Raw genomic sequence first — 23,743 nt, 5'->3', positions numbered from 1 at the left:
AATCCAGAGAGAAAATGACTCTCTTAAAAGAATCTCCCTTCCCCTACAACGCTCACCTGGCATGATGTCATGCTGTTACTTCTCCACTAGTGAGAAGTGAGAAGTGTGAGCATGTGCCTGCTGTCCGGTTAAACAAGCATTTACAATGCAATAGGTCTCGCATTATTAAAGTTTGAGCTATTGGCATTGTAAATGTCAATGCCTTTTATTCATTTTTAAAACCTGCAATCGGTGCATAAACATGCACTTTGAATATATAGTCCTTGCTTACGATGAGCAAGGCTGGCAGTAAAAGAGACTGCCAGCCTTGCTTCTCATAAGCATGGACTATAAGTACAAAGCGCTTGTATGCTCACCGGTGCAAATGAATAAAAGGCATTGTCATTTACAATGCCAATAGCTCAAACTTTAATAATTCTAGACATATTGCATTGTAAATGCTTGTTGTTGTTGGTTTTTGCTCTTATAGCTGCTACTTCCAGAAAGGGAAGTGCTAGTGCTGTTTGTCTTTAGAAAAACTTGCAAACTGGATATCAGGAAACTTCTTTCTACTTTCCAACACAACATATTTCAAGGTTTACATATGCCTTCTAGATATCCTCATTCAGTGCTCCGCCTTTTAGCTAGGTTCCCAATAAAGAAATATTATATATATATATATATATATATATACACGTGTGAGCCAAACAAAAGCCACTGAAACACAACTCCACCACCATCTTCTATGCATGTATAGTAAAAGATGCAGGTCTGAGCCAGAAAGAACACCATGGCAAATTCCAGAAGTAGCCAAATGAGCAGTATTCTGGGCAGCAACAATCAAACTGTCAGTAGTAAGAATGCTGCCTTTACAATTCCCATAATATTCTCCCTCTTATCAGGTGGGAGAATCTCAAGAAACTGATTAATGACATTTCAAAGAGATATGTCATAGCAGCTCAAAAGGACAGAAGAACTGGAAGAACCAACAATGCCAGCTGAAGTTTGACACATTTTCCTGCCCCCTTAATCCTACCTTCTGCTCTCTGTTTAAAGTGGATTTAAAGACGTTAACTCTGTAGCATTAAATTTAATCTTTGCTGCAGCTGCCACAAAATAATCTACTAGTACAATATCTGTCAGGAATACAGAGTCAGAAATCGCAAACCTGAACTTTTGTTTTCAACCACAGGACTGGCAAAAGTGTCCCGATAGGTTCTAGGAGGCCAAGTAACAATGGAACAAGAAGACATACCTCCAGTGTCATCGTAATCATCTCAAATATGACTGACGTGCTAACTTCTGGAATAGTGGTCTGAAAATTAAACCTTCGGGCAACCATATTTGACAACTTATGGAAAGAGATGAGGTCATCAACAATAGACTACTTTGATGGGTTTGACTAAACTGAAAATGAAGATAATTGACACCAAAGTACAGAAGAGTCAAGAGTAAGTGTTTGTATGCCCAGGAAGTGTTCTAAGTCTTTCCATGCTAGAACTGTGAGATTCAGAACTGCAACTACCATAACATTTATGATTAGACTTCCTATCCGGCTCAGCTTCCCCAAGTCTCTTGTGAGAATGGCAGCTGACGACTCGTCCCTGTAAACATGTGCTCCTTCAAAGGCCCTTATATTTATATGCAGAGGTTGGAAAAAAGGCCCCTCAATCCATAGAAATGGAAACACCACTTGGTTCCACACATTCCTTTATTGTCACAAAATCAATCGAAGGCCTCACAGGAGCTCGAGAAGGTAGTACAATCCACTTTCAAGCTAGACAATGGCATTCAGCTCTCATGAAAAAGAAAGCTTGAGAGTTGTGTAGTCACATCCCTCATCCTGATGCACTCTATAAAATGTTTTAGTTGAAGAGTGCCTTGACCTCTACCCAGAGTACTCCGAACACCTCAATAGAGAATGCTTTGATGTCAAACAAATGCAAACCTTGACACCACTGAACAAGAGCGCTGCTGACTTTCAGATGCTATCCACTCACTCATAAAGTAGCAGAAGAGGTGTTCTGAAAAAAAGAGGGGTGGTGGATGTAGATACTGAAGAAGACAACCTTCTAATATTGCTCCTCTTAGCCAAATAAGAGAACCTTCCCTGTCCCTCAGCCTTCTGTGTGAAATCCTTTTGCAAATATCAGAGTCCTTGATGGACTGTGTCCAGAAGACAGACCACACACACATTATGGTAATCACATCCTCAACTGGCAGGACAATTGTTCCAAAAAGTCAAACAGGATGAGGAAACATATCAAAGAAAAAAATACTTATCTTCAGAAAAGAGCTAACATCCAATGGCAAAGTCAGAATATAATAAATGAACAGCAAAATTCCTCACAAAATGGCGTTAGTAGCCACAATTAGAGTTACAGAAAGCAGAGCGGAGTTCAGGATCTTTCTCATGGAGTAAAAGAAAATAAACTGACTGACACCCTGCTGGGCATGATGGCCAATTGCAGTATTCCAAGGTTCTCAAAGAATCAGGAATGTTGTAGTGTTTTTACTTTACTGCACCACTTCCTGCTTCCATTATAGACAAGCACATTGATTCCAAGAGTTTTGTTGATTCTAAGTGTTTTGTAAGCCAAATGTAATCTATTTTGTAATTTAACTAATTGGACATGTTTTCCATTTATTTAGTGGACTGGGAAGAACATCTTTTTGAAAAGCTGTGTTCAAGAACCTGGCACATGCACAGGTGTATTCTTCTTTTATGAATATCAAATAGAATACCATGTTGAAGAATTTCTTTAACATATCAATACAAAATTCTAGATTAAGGTCTGCAGGACTGTGCAGTATACAAATGGCAATACCGTAACACAATGCAACAAAAAGGGGGTTCTGAAATGGAAATACAGAAGGAGGGTTTAACAAATAAAATACTAAGCATTTTCAGTCATACCAAAAATAGGAATGTCTGATTTGTTCACTTACCTTTATGAACAAACAGTTCATTAAGAAAGAAAGGCATGTAAAGCTTCACTGAGTCACAGAATGCTATCGCAATAGATTATATGCAAAAAAAAAATAATAACTGGACATATCTTCAACAGCAGTCAGAAGAGATCCTCTGTAATGTCGAACAGAAAAACATTCTGAAACAGTTTTGATGCAACCTACCTCGTCCAGGAAAATGTTATCCAGATCGTAGGGTGTGCGAACAGACTCAACCATCCAGCTGTCCGGGGTATTGATGTTCAGAGTGAAAAGAGGTGAATGGGGCATATCCAGGAATTTCGCTATTGGACCTGGAGCAAAGCTGTTTTCAGATGTGAAAGATACTTCAGGCTCCAGAACATACCGATAAAAGCTAAAAAAAAAGGAGCAGTCTACAGTAAGTTGACATGCTTTTTAGAAGGCAGCCATAACAGTCACAATAATTCAGTTGCACACTGGATCTATAAACATTCAGCCAATTTATTATCTCCATAAGAACAGATTGTAGGAAGCTGGCTCTGTGTAGACTATACCAAAGTGAAGTATAGCGTGCACAGAGTCCAGTGGATCCCAAAGGTAGGCAGAGGTTAAAGTAGAGAGTACCTTACTCTCGAATTGTGGGAGAGCAGTAAGGCCTTATCAGAGTTTAGTGCTAAGAATTTATTGTACACACTCAGGCAAGAAATGGTTTCACACACAGTCAAGGACTGAACTGTGACCAATGTATTTTGTATAAAAATATCCAAGTTATATTTATTTTCTAGAACCAAGCAAGGCTTGGTACAGGCAAATGGATTTATACTTTGCAGTAAACAGTACAGTTGAATGAACTTGGTTTTGGTTACAGAAAAATCACTTGAAATGCAATACTTGGAAATACTGAACATATACTTTATAACTACCTTAGTAGTATTGGTTATACTGCTTTGCAGAAACTTTTCTTGCACAGTGTAGAATACCTGGATACTACACTGGGATTTTTCCTGAATACAGGTAAGTAAATGCAGTTTTGTTATTAGAACACAAATGTATAGGTGGTTATAGATTTTCCAACTCCACACTTAGAAAATTTTTCACAAGAAAACAGTTAATGTTATCCTATGGGAGGAAGGAATATGCTACTTACCAGTATGCATCTGTTCTTGGCATAGAGGGCTGCAGAGTGGTACATTTATGAATAAATCGCCATCTGGTGTTGGGCTCGGATGATTGCACTTTTGTCGTCACGAGACTGGTGACTCCTCCTTTGGTTGCTAGTGCGCATGGGCATCGGCTCCATCCTTAGATTGTTTTGGCATAGTAGGGTTAGATGGAGTAGTATGATAGAATACAGATAGAAATGCCCATGTAAGTGTAACAAAATAAGATAGTGTTGGAACAGACACAGGTTTCCGGGGAGGCTGGGAGGGCATGTACCACTCTGCAGCCCTCTATGCCAAGAACAGATGCATACTGGTAAGTAGCATATTCCGTTCGAGGCATATGGGCTGCAGATGGTACATTTATGAATAGACTATACAGCAGTTATCTCCCTAGCGGTGGTCACCGGTGTCTGTTGCAACAGTCTGAAATAAAGTCTTTAGTACAGCTTGTCCCACTCTAGCCTGTTGTGTTGCCTGCACATCGACACAGTAGTGTTTTGTGAAGGTATGCAGTGTAACCCAGGTAGCTGCTTTGCATATGTCATCTAGAGGAATGTTTCCTAAGAATGCCATAGATGCTCCTAGTTTACATGTAGAGTGAGCTCTAGGAGGAACAGTTAATGTCCTTTTTGCTTTTAAGTAACATATTTATATACATTTTACAATCCACCTGGCAATGCCTGCCTTAGAGATAGGATTGCCCTTATGTGTAGGAGAAAACGCTACAAATAGTGGTTTTGTTTTTCTGAAAGTTTGTGTTCTTTCTATGTAGTATAATATCGCCCTTTTGACATCTAATGTATGTAGGGCCCTTTCTGCTACCATCTGTGGTTTTGGAAAGAAGACTGGTAGTTCCACTGGCTGATTGATGTGGAATGCTGAAATTACTTTAGGCAAGAATTTTGGGTTTGTTTTAAGTACCACTTTATTTTGGTGTAACTGTAGGAATGGTTCTTGTATTGTGAATGCTTGCAATTCACTTACTCTTCTGAGTGAAGTTAAAGCTATAAGAAAAGCCACCTTCCATGTGAGGAATTGTATTTCACACCTATGCATAGGTTCGAAAGGTGGTCCCATTAGTCTGGTAAGTACTATGTTGAGATTCTAGTCTGGGGAAGGCGGTAGTCTTGGTGGAATGACTCTTTTGAGGCCTTCCATGACAGCTTTTATTGCTGGCACTTTAAACAGGGAAAGATGTTGCCTGTTTTGCAGGTACGCTGCTATAGCTGCAAGATGCACTCTAATAGAGGTGTAAGCAAGGTTACATTGCTGCGAGTGTAGTAAATAGCAAATAATCTCTTTAGTGGATGCGTCCAGAGGGTTGATGTTGTTACTGTTACAGTATACAGCAAACCTTTTCCACTTTGCTGCATAGCATGCTCTGGTGGTAGGACGTCTTGCTTGCTTAATGATTTACATACAGTTTGGAGGTAAATCTAAGTATCCAAATTCTATGACCTCAGGAGCCAGATCGCTAGGTTCAATTGTTTGGGATCTGGGTGCATTATTTCTCCATGGTTCTGTGTAAGGTGCATGGGTAATATTCTTAACTTTTGATGTGGCACCTGTGAGAGTTGCAGTAGCGTGGTGAACCACGGCTGTCGTGCCCACGTGGGTGCTACTAGTATCATTGTCATTGAATGTTGTTGCAGTTTTCGAACCACTAATGGAATTAGTGGGAGAGGGGGAAAAGCGTAAGCAAATTTGTTGGACCAATTTATCCATAACGCATTGCCCTGGGACAGGCGGTGTGGGTACCTGTATGCGAAGGTTTGGCATTTTGCGTTCTGATGAGTGGCAAAGAGATCTATCTCTGGTTGTCCCCATCTTTGGAAGAATGGCTGCAGTATTTGGTTGTGAAGTTCCCATTCGTGTACTTGTTCTGACTCTCTGCTTAGGATGTCTGCTATCTGATTTTGAACTCCTTGTAGGTGTTCGGCTAACAGATAGATCTTTTGAGGAATGGCCCATCTCCAAATGTCCTGCGCTAGTCTGGATAGTTGGAGAGAGTGTGTCCCCCCTGTTTTTGAATATAATACATTGTAGTCATATTGTCTGTTCTGATCAGGACTGCTTTGTTGAGGATCTGCATTTGAAAAGCTTTTAATGCTAGAAACAATGCTAGTAGTTCTAGATAATTGATGTGCAGTCTTTTTTGCTGTACACTCCATTTTCCCTGCACTGTATATTTCTCCATATGCGCTCCCCATCCGGTGAGCGATGCATCCGCTGTTAGTATCACTTGTGAAATCGGTTCTAGGAACGACCGCCCCTTCGAAATGTTTGTTGTGTTCCACCACTTCAGAGAGCGATGTGTGCGGTTGTCTACCAACACCAGATCTGTAATCTGACCTTGAGCCTGATTCCACTGTTTTGCTAGACATTCTTGCAGTGGACACATTTGTAGTCTGGCATATGGTATTAGCAGTATGCAGGAAGACATCATCCCTAACAGCTGCATGAACACTCGAGCTGTTAGTGAGTGTTGTGGTTGAAATCTTTGGATCAACGTGATCATTGTTTGGATCCCGATTGGATTGGGGTATACTTTTGCTCTTTCTGTGTCTATAGTAGCCCCTAGATATTGTTGAACTTTGTTTGGTTGTAGGTGGGATTTTGTGTGGTTCACCGTAAACCCTAGCTGGTGCAGCAATTGAATGGTCTTTTGTGTGTTTTGAAGACATTCTTCTTGTGACTTGGCTTTTATTAGCCAATCGTCCAAGTAAGGGAAGACATGTATTTGTTGTCTTCTTAGGTGTGCTGCAACTACTGCTAGGCATTTTGTGAACACCCTTGGTGCTGTTGTGACCCCTAACGGAAGGACTTTGAACTGATAATGTTGTCCTTCTACTACCAACCTGAGGTATTTTCTGTGGGCCTTGTGAATTGGGATGTGAAAGTAAGCATCTTTTAGATCCAGTGTAGAAAGAAAGTCCCCTTTCTTCAGTAAAGGAAGTACTTGTTGGAGCGTGACCATGTGGAAATGTTCCGAATTTATGTATGCATTGAGAGGTCTGAGGTCTAAAATTGGCCTTAGAGACCAGTCTTTTTTGGGAATTAGGAAGTATAGAGAGTATACTCCTGTCCCTTGCTGATGTTTTGGAACCTTCTCTATAGCATGCTTTTGTAGCAGTGATAGTACTTCCTGTTTTAACAATGTTAGATGATCTTGACTCATTGGACGCTGTCTGGCGGGGATGTTTGGTGGGGTAGCTGTGAGTTCTAGGCAATAACCATGTTGGATAATTTGTCTCACTCACTTGTCTGATGTGATGTTTTCCCAGACCGGTAGGAACTGTGATAGACGTCCCCCGACCGGTGTTATATGGTCTGGGGGGAGCTGTATGAAGTCACTGTTTTGGGGTTGGGGAGTTGTGGTTGTTGTTATTTCCGCGACCTCTACCCTTGTTGTTCTTACCTCTGTAACTGCCTCTTGAATTACCTCTGAGTGATGTTGGTGTAAAAGAGGAAGATTGCTGGCTTGTGCCTGTATTCTTTGACCCGCCTCTATAGGTGGACCTACGAAAGGAACCCCTTTGAGGTGGCTGTTGTAATGCTCCCATTGATTTAGCCGTTTCTGTGTCTTTTTTCATCTTTTCTAAAGTCTCATCTGTACCTGAGCCGAAAAGTGTTTTTTGATCAAAAGGTTGGCTCAATAAGGATGTTTGTACTTCTTGTTTGAACCCTGAGACCCTAAGCCATGCATGTCTTCTTAACATGATACTGGTGTTGATGGATCTTGCTGCAGTGTCTGCCGCGTCTAAGGCGCACTTAATGGAAGTGTTGGTTATTATCTTCCCTTCTTGTATGAGCTGGTCAGCCCTCTTTTGAAGTTCCTTAGGGAGATGTGTAATGAGTTTTTCTAACTCATCATAATGAGCTCTATCATAGCGTGCAAGTAGCGCTTGTGTATTAGCTATGCGCCAGCTGTTTGCTGCTTAGGATGCTACTCTTTTGCCCGATGCATCTATTAACTTGGACTCCATATCAGGAGGAGGAGCTTCTCCTGTAGATAATGAGTTTGCTCTTTTACGAGCGTTTGTGACTACAAGCAAGTCCAGAGGCACCTGTCCCTTGATAAATATTGGATCCTTTGGGGCTGCCTTATATTTTTTATCAATTCTTGGGTTTAATACCCTAGCCCTCATAGGGTCTTTGAATATGTCTGCCGTGTGATTGAGAAGACCCTTCAGCATAGGTAGTGTTCCTGATGTTCTTTGTGCAGCAGGTAGCGTTTCTAAAAGGAAATCCTCCAATTTGAGGTTCTGCGTGTAATTCTACCTTATGGTATTTTGCTGCCCTATTAATCAGCTGTGCAAAACCTGTATTATCATCGGGTGGTGAAGGTTTTGAGGGGTATAATTCTGGGTCCTTATCATCATCTGACCCTGCATTATAATTCTCCAATGGGTCTGCTTCATCTGGGGCAGTGTCGTCATCCCCATGAAGCTCTCCCTCCCCTGTATCACTGTCTACATCTGTTTGAGGTGTAGATGGTCTTGGTGTAGAAGGTGGAGGAATAGCTGGCATAGTGTGAGGAAGAGGAGAAGAGGGTGTGTCTCTAGGTCGAGGAGAAAGGGGAGGAGTTGTATTTGTCCACATTGTTCTCTTTTTAGGAGGAAGAGCTTTGTCGTCTAGCTGTTCATTCTTCCTCTTTTTAGGTAATGTTGTCACCACTTTGCCAGTTTGCGGATCGATAAACAAAGTCTTTTGTTTTGGATCGGTCTGATGCTCCTGTGTCGGTACCGAAGTTTTTGGTTCCGAAAGGTGCCTTTGCTTCTGACCATCAATGTTCTGTGTTTTCGGCACCAAGAATTTGCTCGATTCCGATTTTTTCGGTGTCGAGTAAGTCTTCGACGTCGAAGCATGTTTCGGTTTCGACATGGAATGTTTCGACTGCAAGCTTTCCTTTGTATGGAGCTTCGGTGTCGATATCGATGTCCACCGCTTCTCGGATCCGACATGGTGGGAGGCCGAGTGTTTCTGTTTCGGTTTTGTTGCCGGGCCCGAAGGCGGGGCGTCGGAAACTTTCTTCGGTAGTCTGACCGGGCTCGAAGGCGGGGTTGGCACCACACGGGGTCGGTTTTTCGGTAGGGGGACGTCGTCACTCACGGTTTGTTGAGCGTCGATTTCTTCGACATCAGACTCGTCCACTTCCGACCCCGACTCGTCCTCATCTTCCTCTTCTTCTTCGGGGTGTTGGGCCTCGAACAGCTCCGGGATTGCCTCCGACTGCATTCTCGATACCTCGTGTCTTCGGGCTCGACGGTTTCTAATAGTCGACTTGGAGGAGAATGCTGCACAGGCTTCACAGTCCCTGGATTCGTGTTCAGGTGATAGGCAAAGATTGCACACCTCGTGTAGGTCCTTGTGTGGGAACTTAGCACCACACGTTGGACATCTCTTAAATGCAGTCCTTTCCATGGACTCTGGGCTGGACTACGTCGAGAAAGGCCTCCCGTCGACGTAGAAGAAAATGTTTATTGTTGGAGGCGAAACGCGTCGGAATGGAAATTAAATCGCGTTCGATAACAATACCGTCGAATTGGAAAGGGAATACGCGCCGAAATATCACTTTTTCTCGAAGTCGATCCGGAGCGCTTTGATCCTCATCCGAACCCGATGGCGGAAAAAAACAATCTAAGGATGGAGCCGATGCCCATGCGCACTAGCAACCAAAGGAGGAGTCACCAGTCTTGTGACGACAAAAGACTTCTCCAAGAGAAAAACAAGTGCAATCATCCGAGCCCAACACCAGATGGCGATCTATTCATAAATGTACCATCTGCAGCCCATATGCCTCGAACACAGAGTTACCGGTTAACAGGTAAATACTTTGTTGTGGGAGTTGTTTTTCTGGGGTTAGACTCAGGGGTCCCCCAGGGTCAAGGATGCACTATCCAAGCACCCTCAGCGGCACAAGGGCAGCTGGGTGCTGAGGCCCAATGTTATCCAATGAGGGATAGGGGACCTCCGGTTGGTTGCTGCTCACGAGCAGGCCACAAGGTTGTGGGAGCAAAGCTCCTGGTGTTAGGCTCAGGGCAAAGGGGGATCCGAGTTAGCACCCAAGGTACACCCGCAGGGGGCGGCTGGGTGCTGGTTTGGTGTTGGGTGCCCTGTTTTCAATGGGGATTGCTGGTTTTTACAGCACCACTGGATGCCATCTTTATGTGTTATGTGGTGATTGGCGAACTTTGTTATGCTTTATACACATGTGGGATGTTGGTAAGTTTCCCTGCATGAATTATGAACACATTAATGAAGGTTTGAGCATGAACCATGGCTTCCAACCCATTTTTAATCTAGTCTTTATAGGCACATATCATGAGGGCATTTAAGGTTGTAATAAAGATTTGTTATGATCACAGAATCAGCATCTGGCATACAACTTGTGGCTTCTTGAAGAAGGGGTTATGCCGAAACTTGAATGGAGAGAAATATACTATTCATTAACCACTGCCTAAAAACTCTATAAATAATTATCTTTTGCTGTAATCTTTCCAAAGAAAAGTTGTTGGAAATTTCCCCTTTTCCTTATCTATACTACTATTATAAAGAGAAAACTTGCACCTTTTGGCCAGGTAAACTCAGGAACCACAGCGCCAATCTACACACCCGATACAACTATGAAAATGTCAGGGTGTGTAGATGGACATAGGCTATATAAATAAAAAAAAATGTAAATTTAAAAAATGACGTTTGTAAACAAAGTAGTCCCCTGAAAGTAGCGCCGGCCGGGACCTAGCGCTGGCCGCGACGTGACGTGCGTGATGACGACGAAGGAGGAGGGCGGTGCAGTGACGAGCGGCGGCACAGGTAAGGAAAGGGAAAGTGAGACTGTGATGCAGGGGGAGGAAAGAGGGAGGCAGCAGTAAATGAAAATGTCGGGGCGGGAGGGGGGCGCAAGTGAGTCTGGGCGGGAGGGGGGCGCGAGTGAGTCTGGGCGGGAGGGGGGCGCGAGTGAGTCTGGGCAGGAGGGGGGCGCGAGAGAGTCTGGGCGGGAGGGGGGCGCGAGAGAGTCTGGGCGGGAGGGGGGCGTGAGTGAGTCGGGGTGGGCGCGAGTGAGTCGGGGCGGGAGGGAGTCTGTGCGGGAGGGGGTCGGGACGGGAGCGGGTGTACTGCCCCCAGCCCCATTCTGCCCCAGGCAACGCTGGGGCGGGCTGCTAGTACCATATATTATATGTATGTATCATGTCTATTGCATGAGTTATGTTATCCAGATAATCCTATGCCTTTACATTGATGCATGTTGTGGATGGATGAAAGGGTATGAGAAATGTGTGATTGAAATAAGATTTGCAATGCTATGATGTATTTTAGGTGATATATGAGCTATTTATTCATTCCTATAGTGTATATTGAATATATTTTTGAATAATAAATGTATCTAATTTCATATCTACTCACATGTCCCTCTGATTATTCTAACACGTGCCCTCAATTGTATCTTGCGGTATTTTATTTGTTGTGAAGGAAGAGTTGCCTAAACATTTCTTGCGCTTGATTAAATTATCCCTGCCTTAGGATCCCTAATTGTCAGCAGGGGAACCCCCTGTGTATTTCCATTACACCCTCTATATGACCACTTCCTGTGAGAAGTCGGCATAACCCTGACCCTAGAATGCTAATTTTCTGTCCAAAAGATGGAGGAATCCGAAAAGTGGGATCCACATCAGCTGGTCCTCCCTAGGGGTGGTTCTGGCTGAATGTGGGAAGATCTCCTAATCTTACTAATTTTCCCACCTCTCTTGTTGCCGAAAAGCAGGATCAGGACAGGGGGGTGGACATCTCCACTATTGAGAGACACGGGTCGCATAACAAAGACAGCAGGGGCTTTAAAGCATCCCACCCTGGAATGCACGTCCTGGTGGAGGAGGTGTGAGCACCTTCGGTCAGAGCAGGCTTCGTTCCTGGCCTTAAAGAGCGTAGGCTCTCACCTCAGGAGGTTAGAAACCAGTCTATGGTGGCTAGCTGGTTGAGACCGGTCAGTCAACACACTAGTAGTCGGTAGGTTAAGGGGCCACCTCTAAAGTGCTCTCTGGGTGCATTTATAAAATAATACAGCACTACTATCAGTGTGGATTTATTAAGGTGAGGTGCTTGGTACCGCACAGTGAAGCCATCAGGTAGCTGGGGCACTCATAATCAAGCATTTCCAGCCCATGTACTCATTAGGGCTTCCCTGTGAACTTGTAATATAAAAGGGTGAGCTTAGACATCACAAGGACATATCCAATTCCTCAGTTATGCCCACACAGGAGTATAGTACACCTTGCCTTAGGGATTTAAGGTCTGCCGTAGTAGTGACTTACCAATACCACATGCAGCGATTGGTAGGCATGGCACACAGGGATATGTGCCATGACGACTCTTCAGGTTTCTCTGCACCAAGACATTCAGGCTGCAATGGCAGTTTTGCATGAGCTACAAAACCAGAAAAAATCCCCACTCTAGACACACAATTGTCACTAATACAATTTTTATGAATTTTAGTACAACACAACAGTATCTTGATAAACGTCCAATCAACAAAGATCTAGATTTTTAAAAAAACGTCAGTGGAGCACTGCACGACACAAAATAGTTAAACACATACAAAATTTATTATAAAAAAAAAAGATGCATTTTCCTCAACATTTTGGTGAAAAAACACAATATACATTTCATATTAAAAAGAAAACCAAGAAGTCGACGCGGCGTTTCGGTGCTTTTGAGATGTTGCAACTTCTTCAGTACGGTTTTCTCTAGTCTTTACTCGAGGACTAGGACTTGTATCTTAGTTTTTAAAAAAAACGGCAAATCAGCTTTAATAGTAGTGTTGTTGCTGGTTCCGTTTTGAATCAATCTCAAATGCCTGCTATTGCATAGTCAGAGGTGATATCTAAGCTGTACATGGATTGGCCACCGTTTTATATAAGATCTGGGTCAGCACATCATAAAATTAAATATTTATAGGATATTATCCAAGTATGTCGTATTGCTCTTCTCCTTCGTAATGAAGATATTGCTTCTTTTTTATAAAAACTTTCTTTGAGACTTTTCACACTGTCGTTAGGAAACTCTTTTCTTCATGGAGGGTCTCTCTCAAAGTAATGACGGCCTCCCTGCCAGTAACCACGTACAGCTTTCGGGTGTTACAGGCAAGAAGCATTATCTTCATTACCAAGGAGAAGAGCAATACGACATATTCCATCACATGACAGGCAAAAAGTGGGGGTAACCATGTCAAAAGAGGCACTTTCTTGCATCTCCCGTCAGCAATAGCTTGGGAAAGTATGGTCCTCCAGAACCAAGGGCAGCACCTGCCCAACCGAATCTCACAGATCATGGAAGTAGTGCCCAAAAGGCATGCAGTGTTTATGGATCGCAGTGCCAGACTAGTGGAAGAAAACATCTTCTTACCTAAGGTGTCTAGCCTCTTGGATTCCCTATCCGCTGAGGCGGTAGGAACTGTGCCAGAATTTACACAGGAAGTGGAGGCTTTAGACAACCAAGCTTTACCGAGCTGGAAGTTGTGTAAGAAAATTGGAGTACCCTGGGGCGGTGCAGTGGGCAACCGTCCTGTTCAGAGGAGTCCCTGTGCTAGGTTTTGACCAAGTCCCAATCAGGACATCTGAAAGGGATTCATTAAATGGTAGAGGAGGTTCTGAGGGGGTCACTGCCAGCTGAAGCACCTTTGTCAAGACATTGGTTTTGACAGCCACTGAGGGTAGGCTAAGGTCCAGGACCTCGGCCGTCCTTCTCACTACCATTGCAAACAACGCTCCTTCCTCCATAGCCACTGTAGGGGGAGAAAGCATGCCAGTATCTGGAGAAGCGTTGAGACGATTGGCCTCCGCCAAATTCTCACATCAGTCCATATTGGTATCCAAGGGCTGGTATTCTTCAGGGTCCAGCGATCTCTCTCAATCCTCCCCAAGTTCCTACCTAGACGAATAGGGCTCCTGCTCCAGCCTGGAAGGCATTGCTCCAGTCGACGTTGGATAAGGAATATGCTACTTACCAGTATGCATCTGTTCTTGGCATGTAGGGCTGCTGACATTCATATCTGTGCATAGATCGCCGCCTAGTGTTGGGTCCGTATGATTGCACATTGTTGTCCTGGAAGAGTCTTCGAAGTATCACGAGATAGGTGGCTCCTCCCCTGGACTACAGTGCGCATGGGCATCCTCTCCATCCTCAGATTGTTTTTCGCCATTGTGGCAGAGATGGAGTGTAATACTGAAAGTGATGACCATGCCTGAAAATGATTCTGAGAGCTACAGCTGCGACAGGCACCGGGGAGGAGGATGGGCGATATGAATGTCAGCAGCCCTACATGCCAAGAACAGATGCATACTGGTAAGTATCATATTCCGTTCGAGGCATGTGGGCTGCTGAATTCATATCTGTGCATAGAATAAATAGCAGTTACCTCCTTATCGGCGGGTGCCCGTGCCAGCTGCAGCAGTCTGAAAGAGTTCTGAGAACAGCCTGTCCTACAGCAGCTTGCTGTTTGGAGTGTACATCTACACAGTAGTGTTTGGTAAATGTATGTATGGTGGACCATGTGGCTGCTCTACATATATCTTCTAGAGGAATGTTACCCAGGAAAGCCATGGAAGCCCCTAACTTGCGTGTGGAATGCGCTTTAGGGGGAACTGTTAAGGTGCGCTTAGCCTTCTGATAAAAGATCTGGATGCATTTAACAATCCACCTGGCTATACCTGACTTGGAGATTGGGTTGCCCTTATGTTGTGGAGAGAAGGCAACGAACAGTTGTTTAGTTTTTCGAAAGTCTTTTGTCCTGTCGATGTAATACAGGAGAGCCCTTTTGACATCTAAGGTGTGCAGTGCTCTGTCTGCCACTGAGTCAGGGTTAGGAAAGAAAACTGGCAGTTATATGTTTTGGTTAAGGTGGAACTGCGAAACCACCTTTGGCATGAATTTAGGGTTGGTGCGAAGCACCACCCTATTTGCATGAATTTGCAGGTAGGGTTCTTGAATTGTGAGGGCTTGCAGCTCACTGACCCTCCGCAGCGATGTAATAGCTATTAGGAAGGCCACCTTCCAGGTAAGAAACTGTATTTCACAGGAATGGAGCGGCTCAAAGGGTGGCCCCATGAGTCTGGTGAGAACGATATTTAGGTTCCAGACTGGTGAAGGAGGGTGTCTGGGAGGGATTACTCTCTTAAATCCTTCCAAAAAGGCTTTAATGGCAGGCACCCTGAAAACGGAAAGGTGCTGCCTGTTTTGAAGGTAAGCGGCTATGGCCGCCAAATGAATCCTGATTGAACTGTATGCCAGGTTGCATTGGTACAGATGCAATAAGTAACATATTATGTTTTGCGTAGATGCGTCCAACGGATTAATGTCATTGTTGGAGCAGTAAATAACAAACCGCTTCCATTTGGCTGCATAGCAGGCTCTGGTAGTGGGTCGTCTTGCCTCCTTGATGATGTTCATACACTCAGGAGGCAAGTTCAGGTATCCAAACTCTATGACCTCAGGAGCCAAATCGCAAGGTACAACTGTTGGGGATCTGGGTGCTGAATGTCGCCATGGCTCTGAGTGAGGAGGCTGGGAGTGAGGCGCAGCCGTTGGTGAGGCACCACTGAAAGATCCAGGAACGTGGTGTACCAAGCTTGCCGTGCCCACGTTGGAGCAACCAGGATGAGTGTCATGGAGTGCTGTCGCAGTTTGCGCGCCACCTGAGGTATGAGGGGGGCTGGCGGAAAAGCGTACGCAAATCTGCCTGACCAGTTCATCCATATCGCATTGCCCTGAGACTGCGGGTGTGGGAACCTGACAGCGAAGTTTGGGAATTTTGCGTTCTCGCTTGTGGCGAAGAGGTCGATGTCTGGATGACCCCACTGCTGGAAGTATGGATGGAGTACTGACGGGTGGATCTCCCACTCGTGCATCTGATGACTGTGCCTGCTGAGCAGGTCCGCCATCTGGTTGTCGACACCCGGGAGATGCTCCGCCATGAGGAAGATGTTCCTCTGAATGGCCCACTTTCACATGCTCTGGGCCAGGTGAGACAGCTGCGGTGAGTGCGTGCCTCCCTGCTTCTGGATGTAATACATGGCGGTCATGTTGTCCGTCCGGACCAATACGACCTTGTTGCACAGGTGCAACTTGAATGCCTTCAGTGCCATGAAGATTGCCATCAACTCCAACACATTGATATGCATCTTCTGCTGTTGTGACGCCCAGAGTCCCTGCACCGTGAAATGGAGAGCATGCGCTCCCCAACCCTGGAGAGAAGCGTCCGTCGTTAGCACTATCTGTGGAAGAGGCTCTTGGAACGGTCGTCCCCTGCAAAGGTTTTGTGGATTCCACCAATGCAGAGAGTTGTAAGAACGACCGGTCACCAACACTAGGTCTTTCAGATGGCCATGAGCCTGGTTCCAATGTCGGGCTAAGCATTCTTGAAGGGGACGCATGTGCAGTCTCGCGTGCGGGAATATGAAGGATGCCATCATACCGATCAGTTGCATGAACACCTGCGCTGGGAGGGATCGCTGAGGTTTGAACCTCCGAATGAGCAGCTGCATGCTGTTGACCCTGGCAGAGTTCGGCTGCGCTGTGGCCGACTGAGTGTTTAGTGTTGCCCCCAGGTACTGTTGCACATGGGCTGGCTGCAGGTGAGACTTCGCGTAGTTGAGTGAGAACCCCAGACTGTGTAGGAGGTGAATGGTCCGTGACATATCGCGGCCATACTGCTTGGCTGAACTGGCCTGAACCAGCCAGTCGTCCAGGTAGGGATACACGTGAACACCTTGCCTGCGAAGGTGCGCCGCCACATTCGCTAAGCACTTGGTGAAGACCCTGGGAGCAGTAGTGACCCCGAACGGCAGAACCTTGAACTGGTAATGCTGATTGTTGATAGTGAACCTGAGATATTTTTTGTGACTTGGGTGAATGGGAATGTGGAAATATGCATCCTTGAGGTCCAGGGTGGCTAGGAAGTCGCCCTGACGGAGCAGCGGCAGGACCTGTTGTAAGGTTAGCATGTGAAAGTGCTCTGAAAGGATGTATTGGTTGAGGGGTCTGAGGTCTAGAATGGGCCGCAGGGACCCGTCTTTTTTTGGAATCAAGAAGTACAGAGAGTACACCCCTGTACCCTGCTCTTCTACAGGCACGAGTTCTATGGCTCCTTTTGCAGCATGGAGAGTACTTCTTGCTTCAATAAGTGCGTGTGCTCTGCGGACATAGGACGGTTCCTTGGGGGTATGTTGGGGGGGGGGTGGAGGTCAGTTCTAGACAATAGCCGTACCGGATAAGTTGTCTCACCCACCTGTCTGTTGTAATGTCTTCCCAGAGTGGCAGGAACTGCTGGAGTCTTCCCCCGACAGGTGTTAGATGGTCGGGGGCAGTGACAAGAAGTCACTGTTTGTTGGGAGCGGAGGATCTGGCGTTGTTATTGCCGCGTCCTCTCCCCTTGGCGCTGTTCCCACGGTATCCACCCCTGGTGTTTTTCGTGTAGGTAGATAGCGTGTTGCCCATGGCGTACTGGGAATGCTGTAGAGCCTGTCCTCTTGTGGCTCCCCTGTTACCGGAGCGACGAAAGGAAGTGCCCCGAAACTGCTGGGACTGCAGAGCCCCCATGGATTTCGCCGTCTGTGTCTTTTTTCATTTTCTCAAGTGTTGTGTCAACCTCCGGTCCAAACAGAAGTCCGGGTTAACCGGATGATTGAGAAGAGTAGTTTGGATTTCGGATTTAAACCCTGAGATGCGCAGCCATGCATGGCGTCGCAGCATTACGCTAGTATTAATTGCCCTCGCCGCTGTGTCTGCTGGGTCCAGTGTGCATTTGATTGACGCATTGGAGACCAATTTCCCCTCTTGTATAACCATTTCTGCACCTTCTCTGTACATATCAGGCATGTGCTGCACTAACTGTTCTAGTGTGTCGTAGTGCGCCCTGTCGTTTCTAGCCAACAGGGCCTGTGTATTGGCTATTCTCCAAATGTTAGCGGCTTGCGCTGCCACACGCTTTCCAGATGCTTCAAAGATCTTTGACTCTTTGTCCGGAGGGGGAGCGTCACCACTGGATTGAGAGTTAGCCCTCTTGCGTGCATTAGCCACCACGAGAGAGTCCAAGGGGAGCTGGCCTTTGATATAGGTGGGGTCCACTGGGGCAGGCCTGTATTTGTCGATCCGGGGGTTGATAACCCTGGCTTTTGTTGGCTCCTTGAAAATGTCCGTTGCATGCTTGAGGACCCCTTTAAGCATGGATAGAGTCTTAGTGGAGCGTTCAGATGTGGAGAAGGTGTCAAATAAGAAATCCTCATCCACTGGCTCGGCATGCATGTCGACGTCATGGTTAAGAGCTGCACGCTCAATCAATGCATTAAATGCCGCAGTGTCCTCAGTTGGAGATGGTTTAACATTGTAGGACTGGGAGTCCGGAGCGGTATGAGGGTCCTCAGGGTCATCGACTTGATCCCCTGTCCCTGACCATTGATGCGAGTCATCCTGATCAGTGTCTGTGTGGTAAGAGTACGCCATTTGGCCATAGTCTGCATTCAAGTCCTCCTCACTCTGTGCTGGAGAATGAGACATGTGTTGCGAATAGTCCTGAACTGGTTCAAAAAGAACAGGAGAGGAAGACGAGACCATCTTCTTTTTGAGGGGAATCCTGTAACCTTCCAAGGGATGTTCAGGCGCGATCTTCCGCTTGTGGACGGTAAGATTTCCTGTCTCCGAGTCAATAAAGAGTTTAGCCTGGTTGTCATAAGAAGGCTCGTGATAGACGACCTGTTCGTGTGTGGACTTGGAGGACACCTTCGACGTCTTGGAAGCCTCGGCGGGTTCATGGCGTCCGAGATGCTTTGGGCGGGCCGTAGGCGGAAGCCCAAACTTTATTTGTGCTGAGCCCGGAGGTTTCGAGCTTGAAGTGGCCGATTCGGGTCTTTTCGACGCCTGTGTAGGCCGCTCGCTTGACCGCGTCGAATCGAGCTCCCGGCGCGTGGCGCCCCCATCCTTGGGCGTCGACGCCACTTTCGGGGCATCCTTGGGTGTGGGTTCAGCGCGTTTTCCAAGCACAGCCTTGAGTCCAGACAGGTTTGGCTTGAGACTTTTTTTCGACGGAAGGCCTTTGCTCTTCTCGCCATGTTTGGTCGTCGGCGCCGACGCCGAGCCCTTCGAGGCGACGTGCTTGCTGGTTGAGGCCTGCTTCGATGACCCAGTCTTGGAGCCGACTGGCATCTTCGACGCCGAAGGATCGTCGACAGCCTTTGTGGGAACGTGCGTCGACGTCAAACCGACCACCATCTTGAGTAGTTTCGGTTTCGATTTCGGCTCCGCCTGTTTCGGTTTCGTAGAATCGACCGATGGCTCCTTGGAAAGGGTCTTAGCCTGGCTTTGGCGCGGGGCTGTAGACCGTGTGGAAGGATCTTGGCTAAGGCCTTTCGGCGATGCCTCGACCGGAGCCGGAGGGGGCAGAATGTTAGTGATAGGCCCCGTAACTGCTGGCGGGCTCGGCTCTCCACTGGAGTCATCATCGACGGCCCCAATGGCCTCATCGTCGTCCCCTACCTCGACGACGTCTTGGTCGTGGACGTATTCATCTGCTTGCTCGTCCACTTCGAAGTTGGAGTCCTGTTCCGACGCCGGTTCCGACATTTCTTCGGGAACGTATTCCTCTTCTTCTTCCTCATCATGGAAGACTTCCTCGTCTCCGGCATCGAAGATGTTCGCAGGTGCCGGGGCCGACTGTTGGGCCGACTGCCTCGCCGAGCGTCGAAGTTTAATAGTTTTCTTCGAGCGGAACTTCGAGCAGGCGAAACATTTTGACTCGTCGTGGTCGGGGGACAAACATGTATTGCACACTGGGTGCACATCTAAGTTGGAGTATTTTGAATTACAAACGGTGCACCGTTTGAACGGGGTCCGTTCCATCGTCGTCTGTCGATGTAGTCTGGGCCTGTGTTGTCGAAACAAATTCCTTCTTTCGACGTCGACTGAAGAACTCGAAAGGGACAGGCACCGAACGATACAATACCGACGCTGTGAAGGCCTTTTGGCCTTAGGAGTAAAAAGAATACAAGTTTTTGGAACTGGAGTCGAGATTAGGACATCCGAACCCAATGGCGGAAAAAAAAAATCGGAGGATGGAGAGGATGCCCATGCGCACTGTAGTCCAGGGGAGGAGCCACCTATCTCGTGATACTTCGAAGACTCTTCCAGGACAACAATGTGCAATCATCCGGACCCAACACTAGGCGGCGATCTATGCACAGATATGAATTCAGCAGCCCACATGCCTCGAACCACCCATTCGCTCCATGTTGTAGATCAGAAAGATGATGGAGCAGCTGGAGGGCGCCAGGAGTGTCAGCATCGGGACTGGCGCTGTGGAAGGTCGAGTTGGTACAACCAGCGCCGGTCCGGATCCATCCAGAGATCCAAGGGGCCCCACTATTGCTGGGGGCAGAGCCACAGGTGTGGACCCAATAGGGGCCCCTTCCGATATCGCTGGGCCCAAAGGCGCGGCTGCTGGAACAATCTGCTCACATATGAGGCGAAGGGTCTCAAACTTCTGAAGTTGAGCCAGGATCGCTCTGTCTCCCGGAAATTCGGGGAGGCGCAGTCGACCCAGGCACAGGTTCAAACATGGAGCCTGGCCTTGAATTAAGATGCTCCCTCATCTCGTTTGAAGACCACGACAGACGGGCCGAAGTCGAAGACCTTTTTGACGTTTTGCTTTTCTTTTTTTTGAGGGACTTACTCAAGTGACATGACAAATTCGAATGCAACACGGATCTTGGACTGATTACGGGACCTTCTTCTCGAGCGGGATCGAGACCATCAGGCAGCAAGGAGCTTGAGGGACCGTTCCTTCAAGGCCCTGGGGTGCTTGGCATGGCAATCGGTGCAGGTCTTCACGCTGTGGTTGTGCTACAGGCAACAGAGACAAACAAGACGTTGGCCCATCACCACCATCTGTAGATGACAGGTGTCACAGGGCTTGAAGCTGGCCTTCCCAGTGGACATCCCTGCTGCTGAGAACTCTCAAAGAAAGTAGATAAATCTTGTCGAAAAAGCACAGTCAAAAAGTAACTGCCGGGGTAGCTCTCTCAGAATATGAGCTGGCTGGTGTGGAAAACAAACAACTGTCAGCGAGCTGGTGTGAAGCCTATATAGGCACTGTGCAAATCACTTCATGCACGAAGGATAACAAGCAGAGCCGAGCGATGTCACCTACCGGCACGCAGGGGTACTGCACACGAAAAATATTTGGATCCAGTTTGACGCCGGGGATAATTCTAGGGTAAGGTATCTGTGGCTTAAAGTCTCTATCAGATAAGGAAGGTTTAGGCTTGGCAAAGGGTTACTTTTGCCAGGTAGAACTTGAAGTTTAAAAGCTGCACAGGCCTAGAGTCATGTTTTCACTTGTTACTTTAATGGTGGCACAATAAGTCCTGTAGTCCGCTGGTGACATTTAAATTACAGTTCCTAATTACACAGAGTACCATACACTAAGGTTAGTTGGATCTGCCAATCTGGTATCAGCCAAATTGCACCTATACTTTACGTTTAGATAACATACACTGGGCCTGGACATCAGCGCTGTAGTGTACAGTCAGCACCCCAACACTAAATCTATCAAAAAGTGTAGTAAAACGTGGGAGTAATGCTGCATGGATGTGAGGAAATGTGGTGTTTTATATGGTGTGAGTGTGTGACCTCACTGTGTAATACACTTACCAACCCCTTTAGGTCCAATAGGTTTTGTCTGGAAAACTCTAAGCTCAACCTTGGATAGCTGTGGCACTGAGCAGCAAGGGTTACATACAGGAACAAGTGTTAAACATTTAAAAGCACCAAAATAAATGAAGAAATCAACACAACATTCAAAAAATCCAACACCAATTTTTAAAAATAGGTTGTATTTTTAAAAGAATTCAGGCAATAAAGTGAAAAATATCCGCTGAAGTGCTCCTGAAATATAGAATATAGATTTTACAAGAAGTAATCAATAAGTGCAATTTTACTCGACAGCATAAAAGCCTTGGAAAAGTCAGCAAATTGGACACTTCTGGCAGGGAGTTAGTCAGGTGGACCAGCAATGTCCTCAAGAACAGTTCCCTAGACAGAAGAAACAGTACTTTAGCTGTTCCAGGCACTTTATCCACGTTGCAATATATTCCTATGAAATGGTCCTGATGCAAAGGATGACGGATGCTCAAGATGCTCAAATGATGCTGTGGATGCGATGCTGTCAACGGGGGTCTTCTTGCAGGGATTCACAGGTCAATGAAGAAGGGGAGTGGTTCCTGGTTGCAGAACCGATGTCCCACAAAGTCTTCTCTGGTCTGGTCAAAGTCCAGTCACAACAGAACTACAGAAGCAGCCCTTGACCTCCATGGCCCCACGCGCCGCTCTCTCGCTGCCGCTCACACCTGCTTTGGCTCCCTGTATTAGTGACTGCATTGCGGTCGATAAGCCCCCGGTTTGATTCCACTGGGGGACCCTTGACTGCCTGTGAATATTTACTTTCCTGGATTGTGGTACTTAATTGCTTGTTTGATTGTTTTTCCCCAAATTATATTGTTTGGTAGTTTTGCCCTAATTCTGTTTTGCTTAATTGTCATTCTTAGGACATCAAGCTATGCCGCTTTACCCATTTCCCCTGCTACCTGCCCTCCCGCCCCCTACCGACCTCTCCTGCCTCCCTGCTGGCCTCTCCCACCTCCCAGGACTACATATGAAGGGCACTGTGTGGCTGCGCCGCTGGTGGGCCAAGGGCACATAAAGGCAAGCCTGTCTGCGCCTGGACAGTGTCAGGTGCCAGGACCCCCGGTTCTTCCATGCAATGAAGATACACCACTATAGATCTTCAAACCCTGGACCCCGGATGCACCAACCTTCTCTGCTGCTGCACATCCCCACAGACCATCAAAGGACCATTCTACTGCCGACATTACCGCATCACCTTCGGCATAGAAGCAACCAACGACACCAGAAACACCGCCAATGCGGTTACATACGCTACATTGACTGAAACACCCACAACACCACTCCAATGCATCCTACTCAAAGCACGTGCTCTCAGGAAACACATGACGGAGATCTGGGGCACAATCTCCTCCCTCACCCTCGATGTCATCTTCATAGAAACCTGGCTTCACTCTGCGTCCCCACCAGACATCGCCATTGCCGAAAGTTAAAAGATAACAAACCAGGGCAGAACCAACAAGCACAGTAGCGGAATCCCCCTAATCTACAGGGACACCATCCGCTGCACAACATCCTCCGACGACCCAACACAGGTAATGGAACACCTCAACTTCCAACTCCACACAGACAGGAAAAGCACGATCAGAGGTACCCTTGCCTACAGACCACCAGGACCACGCCCAAGCTTTTGCAACACTATCCCAAAAATCATAGCCCCGCTCCCAATTAATTCCAAGTACAACATCTTCCTAGGGGACCTTAACTTGCACATCTGCAGACCCAGCAATGCCAACTCAACCAACCTTCAGGAAATCACAAGCAGCTTATCACTGACCCCAGCCATATCGCAGGAACTCCACTCCACTCCACTCCACTCCACTCCACTCCACTCCACTCCACTCCACTCCATCACAGTACCCAACCCTCAGATCCATGTATCGAAACTGGAAAAAGGTATCATAACAACACACTCCACTCCCGCCTCCCAGGCCCTACACACG

At 46.7% G+C, this 23,743-nt stretch overlaps 1 protein-coding gene across 2 annotated transcripts in view; it reads right to left on the bottom strand.

Annotated features, from left to right (window-relative positions):
• UGGT1 (UDP-glucose glycoprotein glucosyltransferase 1) overlaps window positions 1-23,743 on the bottom strand; it is an 849,443-nt gene that overhangs the window by 271,957 nt on the left and 553,743 nt on the right. For both annotated transcript variants that reach the window (XM_086943802.1, XM_086943803.1), the window contains one exon: window positions 3,115-3,304. In XM_086943802.1, coding sequence (XP_086799928.1) covers window positions 3,115-3,304 — 190 coding nt within the window. The remainder of the gene's footprint in view (window positions 1-3,114; window positions 3,305-23,743) is intronic.

The sequence above is a fragment of the Lissotriton vulgaris genome, chromosome 11 (genome assembly GCF_964263255.1).
Source record: "Lissotriton vulgaris chromosome 11, aLisVul1.2, whole genome shotgun sequence".
Classification (NCBI taxonomy): Eukaryota; Metazoa; Chordata; class Amphibia; order Caudata; family Salamandridae; genus Lissotriton; species Lissotriton vulgaris.
The sequence above is the reverse complement of the archived record's forward strand: the minus strand, read 5'-3'. Positions and strand labels throughout refer to the sequence as shown.